At 55.0% G+C, this 21,009-nt stretch overlaps 1 protein-coding gene across 2 annotated transcripts in view; it reads left to right on the top strand.

The window, feature by feature from the left end:
- Positions 1 to 21,009, top strand: part of RAP1GAP2 (RAP1 GTPase activating protein 2) — a 228,474-nt gene that overhangs the window by 19,930 nt on the left and 187,535 nt on the right. The window contains exons 1-2 of one of the 2 annotated variants that reach the window (XM_035027529.1): positions 17,134 to 17,263; positions 20,809 to 20,844. In XM_035027529.1, the coding sequence (XP_034883420.1) occupies positions 17,220 to 17,263; positions 20,809 to 20,844 (80 nt within the window). In that variant the 5' untranslated portion in view covers positions 17,134 to 17,219. Of the gene's footprint in view, positions 1 to 17,133; positions 17,264 to 20,808; positions 20,845 to 21,009 lie in introns of those variants that run through there. The other variant, XM_035027528.1, reaches the window with a different exon arrangement.

The raw sequence follows: 21,009 nt of genomic DNA, 5'->3' as shown, positions 1-21,009 counted from the left end.
GCCGGGCGGGCCCCGCCAGGACCCGGCGCGCGCCCCTAGCTGGCGGGCGCGCGGCTCGGGCGGCGGGGGGCGCGCCCGCCAGGTGTGCGGGCGGCCGCCGGGCGCGGAGGGCGCAGCTTTGTGCGTTCGCAGCCGCCTGCCGGCCGTGCGCGTGTGCGGCGGCGGTGACGGCGCACGCGGCTGGGCGGGCTGCGAGGGAAGCCCGCCGCCGGGAGGGGGCTTGGGTCCGGATGGAGGCGGGAGGACGCCGCCGTTGCGGGCGCACGGGCGGGGTGAGCCGCCGCCGCTGACTGTTGACATTCTGTCCGCATCGAGGAGTGAGCTCTGGGCGCCGTGCGTCGGAGAAGGTCAGTGGGTCCGGGGCTGGGTGGGGATTCCATGAACAGCCTGGATCGGGGCGCGAGTCCTGGGTGTAACTGAGCGTGGAACCGGGGTGTCTGTTGAGAGTGTAAATGCGTGTGTTTGCAAAGAGAAATGCAGCCCGTACGTGTGTGAGCTCTGTGCTCCGATTGCACAGGGCATTTAAGCGTAATGGGCTCTGTTTGGCAGATGGGGTGACTGTCCTCAGCAGTCCATGCGGGTGGGGCGTTGCGCACACACATCACGTTTCGGGGTGTGTGTGTGTGCCTGAGGCAGACATTGCTCAGCCCCTGTCAAAGTCTTTGGCTAGAGAAGCTGACCGAGGTGGAGGTCAGAGGTGGGGTGTTTACAGGTGGTGGCAGAAGGAAACAGCCAGGAACCCCAGGAGGACCCTGTGGCTAGTCTGGGTTAGTTTTTTTTTTTCTTTCCCCCTCAAAGGGCATAAACCCCACCCCATCGTCACTCCAACCTGTGCCTGTTGCGGAGAGGGCGGCCAGGATGGCAGGGTGCTGGCAGAGAGGCCTTAATGGACCTCAGGGGCAGGGCCAGCCACCAGCCTGCTGCTCATTTCTGGAGGCCCTGGGTGAAGGCGTGTGGGAGAGCCAGCCTTGGGTGGGGGGCTAGGGCAGGTGTGTGTTCAGGGGACCTCAGGACTGTGTAGAGTCGACTTGGTTTTGCCACCACCAGATACTGCGTGTCTGGACCAGGGAACTGGTTGGGGGGACATCCTTCTTCCTCCTCATCTATTTCCTGTAGCTCACTCTACACCCTCCTTAACAAACCCAAGGGCATTTATATGCAAGTGGGGTTTGGGCTCTGAATGCTGGAGATCTGCCTCTGTTGAGTAGCCCCCTTCAGAGCAACCTCCCTAGGGAATAATAGGGTTGTCCTGGGCCGGGTGCCAGGGCTCTTGGGTTCCTTTCATGCTTTGTGACACTGCGGCTTTGCCTTAATCCCCACAGGCCTCAGTTTCCCATGCAGAGGGAAGGAGCCCCCCTCCCCCCCTTTGCTGCGGGTTAAGGAGGATCCAAACAGCTGCCAGGGTAGGGGTGGGGTTGGGCAGGGAGGCTGGGAGTGACTCAGGGCTCTGAGGTTCCAGGAGTGATTTCCCCCAGGAAGGTCCCATCACATCTTTGTGACTTGGTCAGGAGTTGTGGGAGGCTCTATCCTCACCTCCAAGCAGGTGTGTTGGGTTTTCTGAGTCCAGGGGTGGGGCAGTGTGGGCGTCTGCTAGTTCTGGCTGCTCAGGCTTCAAGAAGCTACCTGAGGTCCCCCCTCCCTTCCAAGACTTGTGTTGAAGATTGGGGGGGACGCTTGGGGGTCTGCTTGGGGGCTGGGATGGGGGACTGGAGCTGAAGAGCCCCAGAAGTTTCTGGATAGAGGCAGATGCTACGTGTGTGTAGGGCCAGGGCATATCTAGCTGGGACTCCTGCTCAACCCAGGGTGTTGGAGCAATTTGGTGGAGGTGGCGTCAGTTCCAGAGAGATGACCCTCCTGCGGCAGGTACCCTCATCTTCTCTCTGTTCCCCGCACCCTGTCTGGAGCAAGTGTGGCTGAGCCACTGGGGTTCAGAATGACTTGAACCTTGAGGAAAAGGGACCCTGGCATGGATGGTGGTAGCAGCAGTAGCTGGTTAAGCATAAAGGCCCTGTGGTTACTCAGACCTGGGTTTGTATCCCAGCCCCTCCACCCTCTCACTGTGTCTCCACAGGTGTTCCCCCAAAGCAGAAGCTGCTTGTGTGTGGTGGTTTATTTGGGAAGTAGTCTTGGGAAGCAAGGGCATGGCAATGGGCATGAAGGGGAAAAGGGGAAAGCATGGGGCGGCTGGCTGGCTTAGTTCATGGAGCATGGGACTCTTGATCTCGGGGTTGTGAGTTCAAGACCCACGTTGGGTGTAGAGCTCACTTAAAAAAAAATAGAAAAGGAGAAAACATTACAAGGATGCATTTTTTAAAAAAAGATTTTATTTATTTATTTGAGACAGAGAGAGAGAGTGCACACAGGAGCAGGGGTGGGGCAGGGGAAGAAGGAGAAGCAGACGCCCCGCCCAGCAGGGAGCCCAACGACGTGGGACTTGATCCCAGGACCCCAAGATCATGACCTGAGCCGAAGGCAGATGCTTAACTGACTGAGCCACCCAGGCGCCCCAAGGATGCTTTTTTTTTTTTTTTTTAAAGATTTATTTATTTATTTTAGAGAATGAGCGTGAGGGGTGGGGCAGAGAAAATCTCAAGCAGGTTTTGTGCTAAGTGCAGAGCCTGTCATGGGGCTCGATCCCATGACCCTGAGATCATGACCTGAGTGGAAACCAAGAATCGGATGCTTAACTGCTCCACTCCAGTGCCCCAGAATACATTATTTTTATGACCACCATTCTGTCCTGGGCAGGCTCCTGAGGAGCCTTATGGAATGCATTTCAGAAGTGTCCTGTTGGGGAGAGAAATAGGGAAGCGTTCATCAGCTCTCTTCCCCACTGGACAGGATGACTCTGTGGACATTAACTCCCACATGCTTGCAGGCTGCACCTGTGTGAGACCCATGTGGGTTCTTGCGGGTGTCCCACACTGCAGCCTCAAGGGAGGCCCCATACAGCCCTCGGGGCTGAAGTTTTGCACGTGGACCGTATGCTGCTTCTCGAAGTCTTCAGAGAGCTGGTTGTTGCTGAAGGGGCTGGAGTAGGAAGTAGGGCAGAGAGGGTTTGAAGTGGCATACTGAGGTATCCAGCACTGCATGACCTTGGGCAAATTGCCTAACTTCTCTGAGCCTCATTTTCCTTATCAGGGGTTGTAAGTGTTACATAAGGTATTTATTGAATTTTTGGATGTGGCGATGGGTCCTAAAATATATTTCTGTATAGTTGGGAAGATAGCACATTCTGGGGGTCTCAGACATTCATTCAGTCACGTGGAGGAGGAGGTGGATTAAGTGACCTCTAAGGATGCCCCCATACCCCCACCCCACCCCCCCAGCCCCTGGCAGTAGAATCTGGGGCTCCAGGGCCAGATACCTGCCCTGGTCAGTTCCTCCTGGAGCTGCGGCCCCGGCTCCCAGATCCCCTGGAGGGCTCTGTTGCACAGTCTGTGAACTGGAGCCAGGACGCCCTGCCCCTGGGCCAGCTGCTCAGAGGTGCCTCTTGCTGGGCTTGTCCCTGGCAGTGGACAGAAGGAGGCGAGGGGTGTGGGCGGCTTGAAGCAAGTGCTTGGAAGAGAAGTGGCAGGAGGGCAGGTGCCGGCGTGTGCAGTTGGCAGATGGTTGTGGGCACGGGTCTGGGCCACAGTCAGTGGGGAGTTCAGTACAGGGGAGGAAGGAGGGGGAGAGAAAATAGAGAGCAGGGAGGGAAGGAAGGTGGCCAAGAGTGAGGAGGAGCCAGGCCTGCGGGGCGGGGTGGGCAGCCTGGGTGCCTGGGGCAGGCCTCTGGGAGAGCGAGGAGAGGTAAGGGATGACCGTGGTTGAGGATTAGTTGGGGGTCCCAGGCAGCCTTCAGATTTCAGAGTATAGCACCTAGATTTGGCCTCCTCATTCTCTGCCCCCTGAGTGTCTCCCAGCCCCTCTCTGGCCACCATCTGCTTTGGCAGCTGAGATGCTGACTGCAAACACTCGGGGCCTGTGGAGGACGTGCCTCTGCCAAGGCCTTGTGTCGTGGTGGCCCTGGTCTCCCGAGCCCACCTACTGTCTCTGAGAAACATGCCACCCCCTCAGGGAGACGTCCCAGGTGGGGAAGGGGCCCAGCTGTCTCGTGCTCATGCAAGGGCAGCTCAGGTCCCTGCATCCACCCCTCTGCCTGCAGGCGAGGTCACAGGTACCCTGGGGGGTGTTCATTTACAGCCATTTAAAGATCTCTCTGACCTCTGCAATTTGGAACTCCTTTTGTTTTTAATGAATTTAGTAAAAAAGAAAAATCGGTAATGCTAGTATATCTACCTCCTCCCTTTTTATTTATTTTTTAAAAAGGTTTTTATCTATTTATTTGTCAGAGAATCAGAGAGCGCAAGCAGGGGGAGAGGCAGAGGCAGGCTCCCGACACGGGGCTCGATCCCAGGACCCTGGGATCATGACCTGAGCCGAAGACAGACGCTAAACCGCTAAACCGACGGAGTCATCCAGGTGCCCCACCTCCTCCCTTTTTAAAGAAGACTTCTTTATGGAGCCAGATGACAGTCTCTTCTTGCCCACACCTCTCTTTGAATGCTTTGGTGCTTGTCTAGTGGGAAGTTCTGCTTCATGTCTGATCTTAGCCAGCCATGCTGTAGTTGGTTTTTATTTGCCACAACCCTTAGGGGTTTCTGTACAGTTATAAGGGGATTCCTCTCCACTTGCTCAAGATGTAAAGCAGCGATAGGGGCTCTCCTGGCAGGTGGGACACCAACGCAGGGCTTGTGCTCTGGGGGCCTGGGCCTGAATCCCATGCGAAGGTCTCAGGGCCAGCTGGTTTCCCACCCCCTTCCCTCGTTCTGGTCCAGGGCTGGCAGCCTGCTTCCTGGATTATGTTGGGTCTGCTGGCTGGGCCCTGCCAGGTCCGGGTCAGCAGATGGCAGCAGGCATGGGCCCCTGGGGGCCTTGCCGATGAGATGACTGGTAGTGAGCAAGAGCGGGAGGGGAGGGACCGGCGGCCGGGAACAGGGAGCTGTGCACACACGTCTGGAGGACACGTTGCCGCACATCTCTGTACGTGTGTGTCCCTGTGTGCATTATTGTGTGCTTTGTTGGGTGTTCGTGTTCTTTCCTCTGGGTATATGTGTTGGCCACCCACTGATGCTCTCCAGAGTCCTCAAGGGTGTGCCCGTCTGATGGCAGGTGATACTTGACCCCAGCAGGATTTCCTGGCCCCCTGGGTCTCCTGAGTCTTCTGCCCTGCCTTGCTCTGCCCTCTCTCCAAGTTTCCTGTCCCCGTACCTCCCTCTGCCTTGAGGAAGTTGCTTCTCCCCCACTGGCTCTGTGGGTGCCCATTGCCCATGGAGCAGGCCCTGGGAGGGATAACCAGTGCATCTTCCAGCCCCGTCCTTTGAGCTCTGAACCTACGGTGGCAGATGGGTGAGCCCTGGATTGAGGAGATGAGTCAGGAACGGCTGCAGGGGGTGGGCACAAGCCTGGCTGTACGTGTCAGCATGCTTCAGGGAAGTAGGTGTGCACCCCACACACTTGACCACCCGGCCCCCCAGGCCTGAGTATCAGTGCGGCCGTCCACGCCCTCTTCCCCGGCAGCTGTGGCCAGCACAGTTTCTGACAGGGAGCAGAGTGGTCTCGGGGGCTCTGGGCATTCCACCGGGGCCCTTCAGCTCAAGTAATTCCTGTCACCACAATCCTTTATATTTAAGGAGCTCTTCCTGAGCCAGGTCCTGGACTGCACACTGTACTTGTATTAGCTCCTTGGCCCCTCAGAGCAATGCTATGAGGCGGGTTCTGAAAGCATCCATATTTTATGAGGAAGTAGAGGCTCAGTGGGGCTAGGTCACTTCCACAAGCCCACACAGCTAGTCAGCAGTGGAACCAGGATGCACCCCAGCTCTGTTCTTGACTTTGGCTGCTGCGTTCACTCTTCACGAAGCTGGGCCATCTCGTCCTTGCCGTCTCCCCTTCAGAGGGGCTGTCCCAGGTCACCCTTTCCAAACAGGGCTCCCCACCCACCCAGGCCCCTTTGGATCCTGTCACCTTGTAAATATGGCTGTAAAGTGATCTCTCTTTCATCTTTCACCCCCTCCCTCCCAATCCCCCTGGGGCAGGGATCTGTCTTGTTCACCATTATATCCTCAGCGCTAGCAGAGCCTGGAACACAGTAGGGATGGTCTGAGACCAATTCCAGTGTGTGTGTGTGTGTGTGTGCGTGTGCGCGTGCATGCGCGTTTGGGTGGTGGGTGGGTAAGTTTCCCCATACATGTAACGAAACAATTTGGACACCAACAGGGTATCTGAGAATTCAACTCAATTCTGACATGATCTCCCCAGAGATAGCACCATATTCCACAGGGGAAGGGTTCAGTCCAACAGATGCTAGTCACGAGCCCAGGTTGTCACCTGTGCGTCTGACCCCCTGGCTCCCAGGACCTCCTCTTCAGGTTGGGGTAATTTGCTAGAGCAGCTCACAGAACTCAGAGAAACACTTTACTTACTAGATTACCCATTTATTATGAAAGGATGTAACTCAGGAACAGGCAAATGGAAGAGGTGTGTGGGGCAGTGTGTGGGGAGAGGGTTACCCTATTCTCCACGTGTCCACTAACCTGGAAGTGCTCCCAGCCCTGTCCTTGTGCCTGTTTATGGAGGCTTTCTTACGAGTCATAAATGATTAAATCATTAGCCCTTGGTGATGGAATCAACCTCTAGCTCCTCTCCTCTCTTTGGAGGTCGGGGTGGGACTAAAAGTTCCAACCCTCTAATCACATGATGGGTTCTCTTGGCAACCAGCCTCCAACCTTTGGTGCTTCTAAAAGTCACCTCATTCACACAAGACACCTTAATCACTCTCAGCACTTATGAAATTCCAAGGGTTTGGGGAGCTGTGAGCCAGGAACTGCAGACAAAGACCAAATAGATATTTCTTATAAATCACAATATCCCGGGATGCAGTAAGTAAGCACGTATTGATTGAATGAATGAATGAGTATCTGAAGATACATCTGCCTCGAGGCCCAGGCTCTAACCCCCTCCTCGGTGCTGTCTCTCACACACAGAGACCATTGCCGAATGGCCAGGGGCTCAGGCGCTGGAGCCAGCTTGTGGGTCCTGTTCTGGCTCTGCCAGTCTTCTGGTTATTTTTTTATTATTTTATTTTATTTTATTTTTTTTTTTAAGATTTTATTTATTTATCTGAGAGAGAGAATGGGAGACAGAGCATGAGAGGGGGAGGATCAGAGGGAGAAGCAGACTCCCCGCTGAGCAGGGAGCCCGATGCGGGACTCGATCCCGGGATTCCAGGATCATGACCCGAGCTGAAGGCAGTCGCTTAACCAACTGAGCCACCCAGGCGCCCAAGATTTTTTATTTATTTATCTGAGAGAGAGAACGGGAGACAGAGAGCATGAGAGGGGGAGGATCAGAGGGAGAAGCAGACTCCCTGCCAGCAGAGAGCCCGATGCGGGACTTGATCCTGGGACTCCAGGATCATGACCTGAGCCGAAGGCAGTCGCTTAACCGACTGAGCCACCCAGGCGCCCTCTTCTGGTTATTTTATACTGCATAATACACTGCCCAGAAGCTTATGGCTTAAAACAGTGGCGACATTTATTTTGTTCAGGAGTCTGCGCTTTGGGCAGAGCAGTCCTCATCTGGGGTGGCTCAGAGTAGGGGCTGGAATGGTCTGAAGGCTCAGTTGCTCACGTCTGGCATTTAATGCTGGCTGTTGGTTTGAGGATGTGTCTCCTGCCCACACGGGCCTCTCTGCGGGCTCAGTCTTCTTGTCACACGGGCCACCTCCCTGTGTGCTAGTTTGGGCTTCCTCACAGCATGGTGGCTGGGTTAAGGGGCAAGAATCCCCAGAAATCGCTCGCAGAAGCTGTTTTACCTTTTCTTACCTGCTCTCGGAGATGATGTAGCACCGCTCCCGCCATAGTCACAGACGCACACGGATCCAGGAGGAGGGAACGGAGGGGGCCAGTGTCACATGGTAATAAGAGCACGTGGGATGGGGGATATGTCGTGGTGTGGTGTGGCTGTCTTTGGAAAATACAGTCTGCCACAGTTACTTCCTAGGAGTGTGAGCAAATTACTTAGTCTCTCTGTGCCGCGGTTTTTCCATCTGTAAAATGGGGATAACATCAGCATGTACTTCATTGGTTATTTCTTTAGCAGTGACTGTAGTTCCACCTACAGGTCCCCCAGCCCCACGTGAGGCGTTGGTCCAGGTGTTCACCACGCTGCAGGATCCAGCCCCAGTTGCCCACCCACCTGCGTGCAATACAGGCGGCCCCTCACGGTTCAGAGGCCTTTTGAGGGTGGGGCTAGCAATGGGGAGGGAAGAGAGGACCTTGAGTGGAAAAAGCCTTTTCTGTCTCCATGTGTTGTGTCATCCTTAGTTAGCCCTGCTCCCTTCAAAGGGGCAAGGGACAAGTATTGATGGAGATGTCCCAGGGCTAGGACTCCAGCAGGACTTCTCTCTCTGGGCCTGGGAGGGCAAACCCCACTAGGACCCCCGTCTTTATTCAGGGGAATCATGATAAGTGCATCATGAGCAGGCTGTGTTTGAGCTGCGGGGCTTTTTAAGAAGTGTTTGAGGGAGCGCCTTGCCTCTCCTCTATCCTCCCACCTGCCTCCACCTGAGTCACTGTTCATCTGCCAGAAGGCTCACTCCCCAGCCCAGTCTCCCAGGCCCTGGCGAGGAATCCCAGGGTGTGCTCGTCCTGGCCCAGGTTGGGGCTGCTCCTCAGCTTGGCATTGGCGGGGGCCCAGGAGGAATCTCAGTTTGCTTGAGCCCAGCCTGGCGCTAGCTCACATCAAATGCTGCCCTCATTCTCTAAAGGAAGGGCAGACGTATTAACGGCCTGGCCTCTGGGTTTGAATTCTGCCTCTGCCACCTACCAGCCCTGTGACCTTGGGCAAGTTCCTTAACTTCTCTGTGGCTCCATTTCCTCACCGGGAGAGAGGACGTGGTTGTGGCAAGGTTTAAATAAAGTAAAAAGTATGACGTAACTCTTTCATGGGAGATTCTCGAGACATGAGTGCTGGTATTCTTTATAGATGAAAAAAACTGAGGCGGAGGGCATTGAAGTGGTTTCTCCTCCGCTATATTTAATGTCGGGACCAGGGCCGGAACCTGTGTGTTCTGACACCAGGTGGTTGTTCCTTATCTCCTGCAAGACCTAGGATTCCCCCAGCCCCCAATCCCTTATGCCAGGGGGCAGAGCGGCTGTCATCTGAGAAATATAAGCAAGATGCCCCCTTTTCTTTCTTGCAGTACCCAAAGTTGTCTGCAGAGGGTGCCAATGCCCACACCAGCCCATTCAGGAGAGGCTCTGCAGGTGTAGGGGAGGGTTGGGAGTGACCCAGCTGAATGGAGGGAGGGCGGAAAAACTGGCTCTGTGATCTCCTTTAGTGAGATCTCCCTCAAACAGCTCCTAGTGCCCAAGACTTCCTGCAGATAGTTCCAGGGCCACCAAAGATAATGGGGGCATTGTAGTGGATTTCCTTCCAGTGTTTCTCACGGGTCCAGAGTCGTCAGGGGAGTTTGTTAAGCCTGCAGATTCCCTGGCCCCATCCCAGAACGATGGGATCAGGATTTTAGCAGTCCCACTGGCTAACACACCTATAGGTCCATGCCGGGCACCCCTCTGAAGGCTTCATGCATGGTAACTCATTTACCCCTCCCAATGGTCTTCTGAGGTAGGTACTATTGTTATCCCCATTTTATAGATGGGGAGTCTGGTCTGAGACACAGAGAAATTGAGGGTCACACTGCTGGTAAGCAGCAGGGCTGGGGTTTAAACCTGTGTTATTCTAAGCCCCAGGTGACTCTCATGCCCAGTGCATTTGAAAACCACTAATTTATAACCCTGGGCCTGTCCCTTTTCTTGCCTTCTTTTGCTTCCTTTTATTTGTCATTATTTTAAGTAGCATTTATTGTGCTTTTCTAATTATAGAAGTAAGGCATGCTTATTTCAGAAAACAAAATTCAGAAAAGCGCAAAGAGGAAATAAAAATCATGATCCTTAATCTCACCCCCTGAACGATATGGCACTCAACATAATATTTAGCTTGTTTTATTCCATTCAGAAATACACTGTAACTGTTTTCCCCCATCATTACATGTATTTCTACACCTACTTTATATTGGCTGGAATGGACTCAGTTGTTGGGAGGTACGATCTTTCTTGAACCTACCCTGTCGGTAATTTAGGTCATTCCCATAGTTTCATAGTTATGACAGCAATGTGCCGGAGACCCTCAAAAGTACAACTTGGCACACAGCTCTGATTTTTTTCTCCTTGGGATGGTGTGGAATTGGGAGCAGAATTGCAAGGTCAAAAAGGAGGCATATTGGGACACCTGAGTGGCTCAGTCGGTTAAGCATCTGCTTTTGGCTCAGGTCATGATCTCAGGGTCCCGCATTGGGCTCCTTGCTCAGCGGGGAGCCTGCTTCTCCCTCTGCTGCTCCCCCTGCTTGTGTGCTCTCTCTCTCTGACAAATGAATAAAATCTAAAAAAAAAAAAAATTCAAAAAAGCAAACCCCCAAAAAACCCCAGAAAACATGCGTATGAAAAAACAAACCTCTTTATTAAAGCTTAATATATATACAGAAAAGTGCACAGATTTTAAGTGTATGGGTGAATTTCCATAAACTTGATACACCCATGTAAAAGCAACACCCAGATCCAAATTTCCTCCAGCAAAGTTGTATGTTGGTCTCCTTTGAGTTTTCTTAAGATTAAAGCACAGATTCTTTGCTTAAAAGAAGAGCGGATGGAAGAACCATCTGGAGTCAGGCAGTGGAAGAGAGATCCTGGTCTGCCCTTTCTGGGGCAAGACAGACTTCCCTTCAGAGTAGAAGAGGTAGTTGCTTGCAGGACTGGGATCAGTGTCTGAGCCCCAAATAGTTTAAGAAAGTTTTAAAGAAATGAGCCTTTGTAGCTGCTACTGTTTCTGCTTGCTTTTGCTATTTTTTTTCCAAAGCAAACCATTCGTGTATTTAACACTTTTTTTCTTTAAATTATAACATGTTCATGGCAAAAAAAAAAAAAAACAACCCCAAGAAAACAAAACAAAAACAAGCAGCACAAAAGGATATAAAGTGAAAAGTCCCTTCCCCCCAAATTTCCAGTTCTGGTCCCATTCTTCAGAGGTAACTAGTCTTGGACCATTGCTTATGTTGCATTCCAGAAATTATCTAGGCATGTATAAGAATTTACGTATTTATTTAAGGGGTACCTGGGTGGCTCAGTTGGTTGAGCGTCCAACTTTTGATTTTGGCTCAGGTCATGATATCAGGGTGGTGGGGTCAGGCTCCTGCTGGGCGTGGAGCCTGCTTAAGATTCTCTCTTTGCCTCACCCCTTCCCTCTCCCTCTCTAAAAAAAAAAAAAAAAAAAGAATTTACATATTTAAACTAATGAGATCCTACTATATGAGCTGTTTTTTTTTTTTTTTTTAACTTGAGTTCTTAGGTTATCTTTATATAGCAACACATATAAATTCTGCCTCCTTTTCAGTGGCTCCATAGTATTCCATCTTTTTTTTTTTTTAAGATTTTATTTATTTATTTGACAGAGAGAAAGCACAAAGCAGGGGGAGCAGCCGAGGGAGAGGGAGAAGCAGGCTCCCCACTGAGCAAGGAGCTGACACGGGCTCGATCCCAGGGCTCTGAGATCACGACCTGAGCGGAAGGCAGATGCTTAACCTACTGAGCCACCCAGGCGCCCCCATAGTATTCCATCTTATGCTTGTTTTCCAGTGTAGTTAAATGATGGTCATTTGGGTTATTTTTTGTATTTGCTGTTTCAAACAATGGTATAATTAACATCTATATGCATAGATCTTGTCAACTTGTGTGAGTTTACATGTGGAATAAATCTCTGAAGACAAAACTGTTGGCACGAAGGGTATGTGTACTTAAAATTTTGATAGATATTGCCAAATATCTACACTAATGATGGAAGTCCTGTTTCCTTATATTCTCATACCATTGTCAAGGTTTCTTTTAACTTTTACTGTTTGATGGGTAAAAGTGATACCGTGTTATTATTTAAGCAATTTTATTTATTTGTCTATTTATTTATTTTATTTTATTTTATTTTAAAGATTTTATTTATTTATTTGAGAGAGAGAGAATGAGCAGGAGCAAGCACATGAGAGGGGGGAGGGTCAGAGGGAGAAGCAGACTCCCCGCCGAGCAGGGAGCCCGATGCGGGACTCGATCCCGGGACTCCAGGATCATGACCTGAGCCGAAGGCAGTCACTTAACCAACTGAGCCACCCAGGCACCCCTATTTATTTCTTTTAAAAAAGATTTTATTTATTTGAGAGGGAGAGGGTGAGCGAGCGAGAGAGCACGAGCAGGAGGAGGGGCAGAGAGAGAAGCAGACTCCCGCTGAGCAGGGAGCCCGATGCGGGGCTCGATCCCAGGACCCTGGGACCATGACCTGAGCTGAAGGCAGCCGCTTAACCTACTGAGCCACCCAGGCGCCCTGTTTAAACAATTTTAAGTTGTGGTACGTTTGACAGTGGTTTAGTCCATAGCATGTGTTGCTAGCAGTTCTCTTGTTAGGCTGGCTGTACTGAGCAGATCAGAATAAGCCGTGCAGTCATGGGTCAGGAGTCTGGTTTTCACTAGCATTGCTCTTGCATATTTTCATCATCATCTTTTCAGAACTTGTGCAATGGGAAATTCAGTCTGGCCCTTGAGATAGCGCGTGTGGGGAAGTGATCAGTGCATCCTAAATCACAGTGCAGATCTTAGACGTCATTTTGTCTCGATCCCAAAGTGTGGATTTCTAACTAATGGGTGTTGGCTGGCTCTGAATGCCATTGTACCCTGTTTTCCTGGAGATCAGAGTGTCCTTCTCTGCCACTGTCCTTTGTCCTCACTTGACTTATGAAGGAAGCAGGGGTGAATCTCGCCTCCCCTTTGAGGAAAGGTCAGCGGAATCCCCAAAGAAGTATGTGGCCTGCTCAAGGTGGTTCGGTGGGCAAGGCGGGAGGAGAGCTGAGCCCCCGCTGGTCACTACCAGTGCCAGCTCCTGTGGTGTGGAGCAGGGTCAAATGATCTAGTGCCTACTTCTCCAGGGGCCTCTGTTTTTTGAGCTTCCCATCACTGCTCATCCCCATGCCTGGGAAAGGAGCTTGTCTCCTCTTTCAGCTCCCACTAGTGGTTGTGAGGACAGAGCTGCAAGCAGGGGAAACCACACAGTCGCTCTCTTCCCTCCTGGACCCCCCAGGGCCTGCAGACATGGTGCAGGGGCTGTTGGCAGGTGCTTGGACTGCTTCCTCCACTGATCCCAGCCGGCGTTCTCAGCTCTGCATTCCTCTAAAGCCGGTGGCTCCCCTGGAGTTCTGTCCTGGGCTTGGGGTTCTGGCTGGAACTTGTCCCTCCGCTGGACCAGGAACACCCACAGGCCTCCACTGCAGAAGCCAGGGCCTTGTGATTTGGTGACCCCAAGTTGGCTCTGTGGAAGGGGCAAGGAGCAACCTCAGGAGAGAAGTAGCCCGTCTCGCCTGGTGTTAGAAGGACTCGGTTACTTGCTCTTTCTGACTTCATCCTTGTTTTCTCTTAGCTGTTGAGCTGTGCTTTGCTTCCAGGTCTTTAATTTCCCTGTCTATAAAATGGGCACTGCATGAGTTGGGCCCTTGTGTAGGTCGCTGAGTTAGTGGGGCAGGTTTGATCTGGTGATCGGCACTTGCCGATGCAGATCGTCATATAGAACAATGACTGATACCTCAGTCTCTGGCGTCCGACCTAACTCGGCCACCATTGTGCTGGGCAAATTTCGTCAAGTTCCTTGAACTTTCTGTGCCTCAGTGTCCTCATCTGTAAAATGGGGGTAACAATGGTATTATCTCAGAGGTGGATCTGAGACTGAGAGGAGCTAAGTGGTTAGGTCGGCACCGCTCATAGTAAACTCCCAGATACAGGCGCTGCCCTTGGCCCCCCGGTCCCCATGGCCTGTCCTTGTCTCCGTTCTGACGGCTTGGCCATCTGAGTCAGCGGAGGTCTGGGAGGAAGCGGGGCTGTGCTTGGTGGGGGTAGGAGGGCTGGGCCTGGCTCACAGCGTGCTTCTCTTTTCTCTGACTCTTGGTCTTTCCCAGAGAGTGCGCAGACCCCTCACCACCCCCCCCATGCAGAAGAGGAACTGAGGGGTCGGAGCAGGGGCGACAGGAAGTTGGGCAGGGCCAGGGGAGGGGGCAGAACTGTAATAGATACTAGTTATAACAGCTCCCATAATGGTGTGGGAGCCCTGTGCTGAGTGTTTACATTCATTTATAATCTGGTGAGCTTGGTGGCAACCACCATATTACAGAGGAGGAAACCGAGGCCTCCAGGGTTAGGTTACTTGTTGGAGATCACACGGCTCTAAGCTCAGGAGACTGGAGCTGAGGAAGGGAGAGTGGAGGATGCTCCAGATTGGCTCTCACCTCCCTCTAGAGCTCAGAGAGTAAAGTATAAGCCATGTGGGAACCTCCCTTCTCTCTCTGCAGGCCCTTACTCTGAGGAGTGAGGAGGGCATGGGTCCGCCTGGACTCTCCAAGGTTCTCGGATCTGAGCGGCTTCCAGGACGTCCAGGGTGCTGTGAGTTCTGTGTTCCTTCCTGCTGATGCCGCCAGGCCGCCAGTGCTCCTTGGCCAAGGATCTGAGTCGCATAACTCCTTGTCTTTTGTGGTTACCATGCAAGAGACCAGAACCCCAGGTGGGAGAATCCAGCCTCCGGGTGGCAGCAGCTGAGGCCTTGAAATGTCTGGCCCCTGGGCTACCCTGCTGACCTCCAAATGCTTGGGCCTGGGCCTGCATCCCTCCTGGGCTGTGGCCTCTCACCTAGTGTCCACCCGGGTATCTCTGTTGACTGTGAGGGCCTGCGTGAGAGCATCTCTCAGCTGCTTCATCCCCTAGAATACGATGATGGATAACATGAAAACATGGTCACGTGTGTGGACAGATAAGACTAGATGACGGGTGGTTGGAAGTGCCCCAGCTTGTGGGGGTAACCCCACTTCATTCTCTCCCACACGAAAGACGGCAGATGGTGCTCCAGTGATGGGTTCACTAGGAAATCCCTCTCATTGATAAAAAAGTAAGTAATTTGCAACAGGAATTGTGCTGTTAGTAACCTGCATGGTGCCCAGGCCCGGGCTCTCACCTGGTGCTCTCTGTATCCAGAGCAGTGCTGGGCCTGGAACTGGAGTTGGTGTGGGGAGGGACAGGCTGAGTGGCCCGCCGGCTTTTCTCACCTGCGCTCCTGCACCCACCGAGCTCTTGATCTTAGCTGGGACTTCCTCAGTGGAGACTGAGAGGAATCCTACTGGTTTTAGGAATAATGGGATATATACCTGCTTCTTATAGGCCCAGGGATTGCCTGGCTCCAGGAGTTTTGATGATGTCCCAGAGACCTGCTCTTTCTCCTGTTCCCGCCCCTGCTCTCCTCTGTGCCGTACGTCCATCCTGTGGTTTAGCAGCCTAGGCGGGAGAGAGGGTGTGCTCTGGGAGTGAGGTCCGCGGAGTTCTCCTGCCCACTTCCGAGTGAGTCACTGCGGCCAGCAGGGTGGGCACCCTGGTTAGTCAGGCTGGCCAGGTGCTCCCTTTGGGGGTGCATGGAGCACAGAGCTGTTTTACCCAGAGGGAGGCCAAATGGACGCAGGGCAGGCAGGACCCCAGGCATCCATGCTATCTGCTGAGCATCTCCTGGGTGTGGGCTGGGTGCAGTGTGGGGAGGGGTCTGGGTGTGGAGTGGACATCTAGCAGGAAGCCAGTGGTCAGATGCAACCCCAGAGGGTGGGCCACACCATCCTGCCTTTCCTGGTGAAGGTGGGGGTGGAGGATGCGGCCGAACCGAGGGCCACCAGGCTTCTGCTGAGAGGCCAGCTGCCTTAGAGGAAAGGACCCCATGCTTGGCAGTCGCAGACCGGAACTGGGCCGGGCCCTGAAGCTGCTCCTGCGGCCCATCTCGGGAGTCACCTGCCACCCATGTGGCCTTCCCTGCTATGGAGGAGTCCAGAAAATAGAAATGCCCGTGCGCTTTGCCCATGACCTGGGGTGGGCCCCTCCCATCTGACACCCGGAGTGTCAGTGGGCCCCGAACAGGAAGCTGTGGGGAGGGTGGGTCAGTGAGAAAGGCCACGACAACTGTATTTCCCTTTCTCCACTGCTGAGGGCAGGGCCCGGGCCCGGTGCCCCACCTGTGGTCCCCAGCACCCTGGCCCGTGCTGGCGCAGGTGCCACACCCTTCCTTGGGCTGTCATTAGTGAGCACCTGCTGTATGCCTGGCACGGTCAGCATGGGTGCATGCAGAGCTGAGGGCTAGCCTTGACTTCCAGCGGGAGAGAAACACCCTCGCACACAGGGGCCACCCACCCACCCCCGCCCTCGCCAGCATGAAGGGTGGCCCTGCTGAGCTCTGTCTAGACACTCGAGGGTGTCTGTGCCTGTGCATGTGTGTGTGGGAATGCACCTGCGGGCTTGTGTGCTGCCCGCGTGTGTGGGCGTGTGCACGTGGGTCTGTATCCCTGCGTGAGCCTGTGTCTCATGGGGCCTTACAGAGACACGAGATCACGGGAACATGCAGTGCGTGTGCGCGTGTGCGTGGGCGTCTAAGGGCTCTTGTGTGAGCACACCTGTGTGCACCTGTGGATCCTGTGCATGTATACATACGCACGTGCGTGTGCCCCTGTGCGTGCATGAGTACTCATGCCCACGAGTGTGCAGGCGTGGGGCTGGTTCGTCTGGTGTGTGCTGAGCCCTGGTGGAGCAGGAAGGCAGAGGCCCGTCTTGGGCAGCCCTAGGGAGCGGGTGTGAGGGGCGTGTCTGCAGGCTCCTGAACCTTCCAGCAGGCTCTCCCCCTCACAGGCACATGGTGTGTGTGTGCGCCTCACCGCCCCGTGGGTTCTGGTAGGCCGGGGCTGTGTGGGACCGAGCTGCCAACTCGGGCTGTGGTGCAATCTGCCAGCCGAGCCCCTTCCGGAGCTGCGGGTTCCTCTGGGCGTGGGGAAGCTGCCCTCTGCGAACTCCCCTGCTGGCAGTCCGGGGGCCTCCGGGAGGGCAGGACACACCTCCCAGCCCTACGGCCTCACCCACAGGAAGTGCTGGGGTTGGGGGGCAGGCATGGGGGAGGGGCCGCGCTGGGTGTCCCGCGCTACGCCTGTGGCCCCACCGACCCGGCTGCGCCGCCACGGCCCTGTGGCCAACAGCCCCGGGGACATCGCTGGGACCCGGGGCCTGGCGGCTACAACCATGTTTCGCAGGAAGCGCAGTGTCTCCTTTGGGGGCTTCGGATGGTAGGTGACGAGGGAGGGCGGCTGAAGGGATGGGAGTGAACCTAGCCGGGAAGCCCGTGGGAGCTGTGCCGGAGGCCTGGGGGGTGGGGGGCATTTCCCGTGCTGCGGCTGGATGGAGATGGAGGGGCTACCAGATGCCAGGCTTTTCCTCGCTGTCCCTGGAGTAGGATCCAGTGAGAGCAAGCCTGCGCAGCCGGGGTTGAATGTGTGTGTCTCGTCATGCGTTCCCGTGTGTGTGTAGTGCGTCTGTGCTGATTGTGGCCGCGTGTGTGGGGGGCATGTCTGCAGCTGCCAGTCTGGGCGCCCATGTACGTACGAGGTGCGTGGCCGGCTGCACAGGTGTGTTAGGCGTGTGACCACGTGTGCGTTTCTGAGCAGGTGTCTGCACCTCTGGGCTTCCATAGCTTGGTGTGCTCTTGTCCGTGTGTGCCGCCGTCTGCATCATCGTGTGTGTGTGACTTTGTGATGGGGGCGGCTGTGGCCCACTGGAGCTTTGGGCTGCCTCCGCTGGGGGGTGAGCTGTGAGGGGAGGGGCAGGCCTGTCTGCAGAGGTGCCCCCCGCCCCGGCAGCCAATCCCAGCTCTGTCCGAGCCTGAGCCGCTGGCTTTGTGCTCCAGCCTCTTGCCTGGGCCTCGAGGCCCCTTTTGCCACTAAGCTTCTGTGCACGACAAGGGAGAGGCGCTTCCCTCCCCAGGGGGCCAGAAAATGGGGAGACCGAGGTCAAAGACTTGTCTCCGGTTACCAGCTGCTGACAGCTTCCCCTCAGCTGGGGAACGGGGTCTAGCGGTTTTCATGATTGGTTTCCTTTCAGCTTCTGGGCATGGGGCGTTGTCAGAGAAAAGGTCCCCACCGCCACAGGGAGGTGGCTGGGGGTGCCCTGGTGTGGAGGCTGGTGGGCTGACTGGCGGGCACCCAGGCAAGGGAAAGAGGGAGGGGCCGCAGGGGCTGGGAGGAGGTGGGCTCCGTCTGCTCCTCTGGCTAGTCACGCTTCTGCCTGGGTGCAGCTGTTGACTTCCCTTTCCCTTCTCTCTGCAGGCACTTTGCCTTCCATCCTCCGGCAGGAAGGAGTTGTGGGTGCTGCATGTTTGGCAGCTGGGGAGAGTGAGGATGAGATGGTGCTAGGGCTGGCACAGTGTGGCCTGGTGCCTGCTCACGGGCCCTCCCTGGCTCCCCCCCTACCCCCCCGGGCCAAGGGGTTGCTGTGCTGAGTGTGGGCTCTAGGTTCGAATTCTGTCAGGCTGGCTGGGATCGCTACAGGGCGGGGCTCGGCCGAGAGAGGGTTTCCCCTAAAAGCCACACTCCTCTGGGAGCCGTGGGGCAGGCGGGGGGACTGTGTGTGGCACATTGTGCATGCTCAGTCCATGCTTATGGAATGACTGAGTGCCCACGACAGGCATTTGGTTAGGGGCTCATTGAGTTTGAGGGGATGGCAGGGCTTCCTGGTGGGGTTGGAGGGTTAGAGTAGGCATCATCTGGAGATGGCTGTCAGCTGGGAGGGTTGGAGACGAAAGTGCAGATTCCTAGAGCCCTGGTCCACTCCAGACGGTGACCAGAATCTCAGGGCCTCCTGGTATTCTAGAAGCTCCATTGGATGCCAGGGTGGAGAACCAGTAGCATCAGGGTAGACACGTGAGGAGAGGGAATGGGGTGGGGCAGGCGGGCAGTGGGGAGGAGAGAGGAGGCGCCAGGGAGAACCTAGGGAGTTTGGCTTTCTGAAATTGAAAAGCCCAGCGTCTCCGGCTGTTGCTCTGTCTCTGGTCTCAGTCCTGCTGAGGCCATCGGCCCTGCCCTCCCGGGGCCACACCCCAGCGTGGGACCCTGTGGACAGACTGCTGGCTAGTGTGGGTGTGGGTGCTGGGCCAGGGACTGCTGTGACCCACAGTACCACCCAGTGGTGCAGTGGTTGGGTTGAGAGGGCACTGCACCAAGAGTCCCGGTTCTAAGCGCTGGCTCCACCTTGACTCATTGAGGAACTCAGACAGGATACTTCCCCTCTCCGGGTCTCAGTTTCCCCATGGGAAAGTGGGGGATTTCCACCTTATCCACAACGTAGGGATGTTGTAAGAATTAAAAGAGATTCCTTGAGAAAATATAAAATGTAAGGGCTTATTGTTAGATAGCTCTGGGCTACAAATATTGCAGCAGATTGTGGGGATCTGCCCCCTGGATTCACCCTACCCCCATCTGGTGGGCTGAATGGGAGAGGAGGAATGTCTGCATGCCAGAGGGATTGGGGGGCCCCATGAGACCCTTGGGGACCAGTTGTGGAGGCTCCATGAAAGGGGCCCAGGATGCAGTGGGGAACAAGCTGAGAGGGACCTGGGTCGGGAACCTTGGGGTGTGGCTTGTTTTGCTGCTGGGCACTGAGATCAGAAGGCGTGGGGAGTTTGCTCAGAGCGAAAAGATCCCATCTCCCAGCTCAAGGGCTTGGTGCTGACCTGTGATTGCTGGGGCAGCTCTGTGTCCTCCCCGCATGGCCCCTGACACTGCTCCTATCCCGGGCTGCCCCATAGGAAGCCTGTGGCAAAGCTGAGAGGGGGTGGCTCCTGGAGGAGGTGGCTGAAAGCATCCTGGACGTGGCACTGACGGTCATGCTGACGTGGTGGTGGTAACACGGGGTGGGGGGTGGTGATGCCGAAGGTGATGACACGGGGTGGTGGGGATACAGATGGTGATGGAGACAAGGTGGTGTTGATGACATGGGGCTGGTGGTGACACTGGTGGGGGTGACACTGGTGGTCGTGACCCCTAAGCAAGAGGAGACACTGACAGTGGGAATCTCGCCCACTTTCTGTCTCTAGAGAGAGGAAGGGGCCCCTTTTACCAGCCATAAGGGCTGGCATATGCAGAGCGTAAAAATAGAAGCGTAGCAGCCCTGCCGTGTCTTCCAGCAAGGGTGGGTGCAGGCTGGGATGGAGGGGCTGCGGGCCATACGGTCTGCCGTAAATGTGATCTTCCCTGCTCTGAGCTCCATGCCTGACATCCCACTTGCCCATGCACACTGGAGCCTGCTGTTGGGTTCTGTCTCAGGTGTGGGGTCTGTCTCCTCGTGTGGACTGGCAGCTCCCGGAATGGGGTGGGGGAATCCCTGGGGCTGGCATCTTCCCAAAGCGGAAGCCCAGGGAGTATCACTGTGTTGAATGTCTAGCTGGCAGTGACTGATGGAGCCGGCTTGCAGAGCTCTCTTGTGGAGCAGGGGTAAGGAAGGGAAATGCTGTCTACACATGCTTGCAATCTTGGGGTGTGGAGTCAGAACCTGGATTTAGACTGGGCCAGTGATGTGATCCTTCTGAGCCTCCGTTTCCTCATCTCTAAAATGGGAGGAATAGCAGGACCTACCTCCTAGGGTTATGTGTGGCTCCAGCCCTCCCAGAGCTCACAGCCCTGCTTCCTGGGCTGGAGGAGAGCTCCCCTCTGTAGTGGCTGTCCCCTGCAGGGCCCTGTTGGCTTGGTGGTCTGGACTGGCCAAGAGACCTCCCCTGCAGATGCTAGGTGGGAGCCTTCAGCCTTAGCACTGACCAAAGCCTTTGTTTTTCTTTTGGCAGGATCGACAAGACCATGCTGGCAAGCCTAAAGGTCAAGTAAGTAGCCACTTCCTGTTATGTAGTGATCAGGGCTGATGGTAGGCCAGGGCTCCTCTGAGGCCCCCATTTCCCCCTGAGTTCTGGGAGACATGAATGGGGCTGTTGCGTTTGTCAGATTCTCCATCTCAGTCTTAGGGGCTTTGGATTGGAGAGGTTGGACCA

Source organism: Mirounga leonina, unplaced genomic scaffold, assembly GCF_011800145.1.
Source record: "Mirounga leonina isolate KUSES-001 unplaced genomic scaffold, KU_Mleo_1.0 Mir_200, whole genome shotgun sequence".
In the NCBI taxonomy this organism is placed as follows: domain Eukaryota; kingdom Metazoa; phylum Chordata; class Mammalia; order Carnivora; family Phocidae; genus Mirounga; species Mirounga leonina.
Note: the sequence above shows the minus strand (reverse complement) of the source record. Positions and strands in the feature narration are given on the sequence as shown.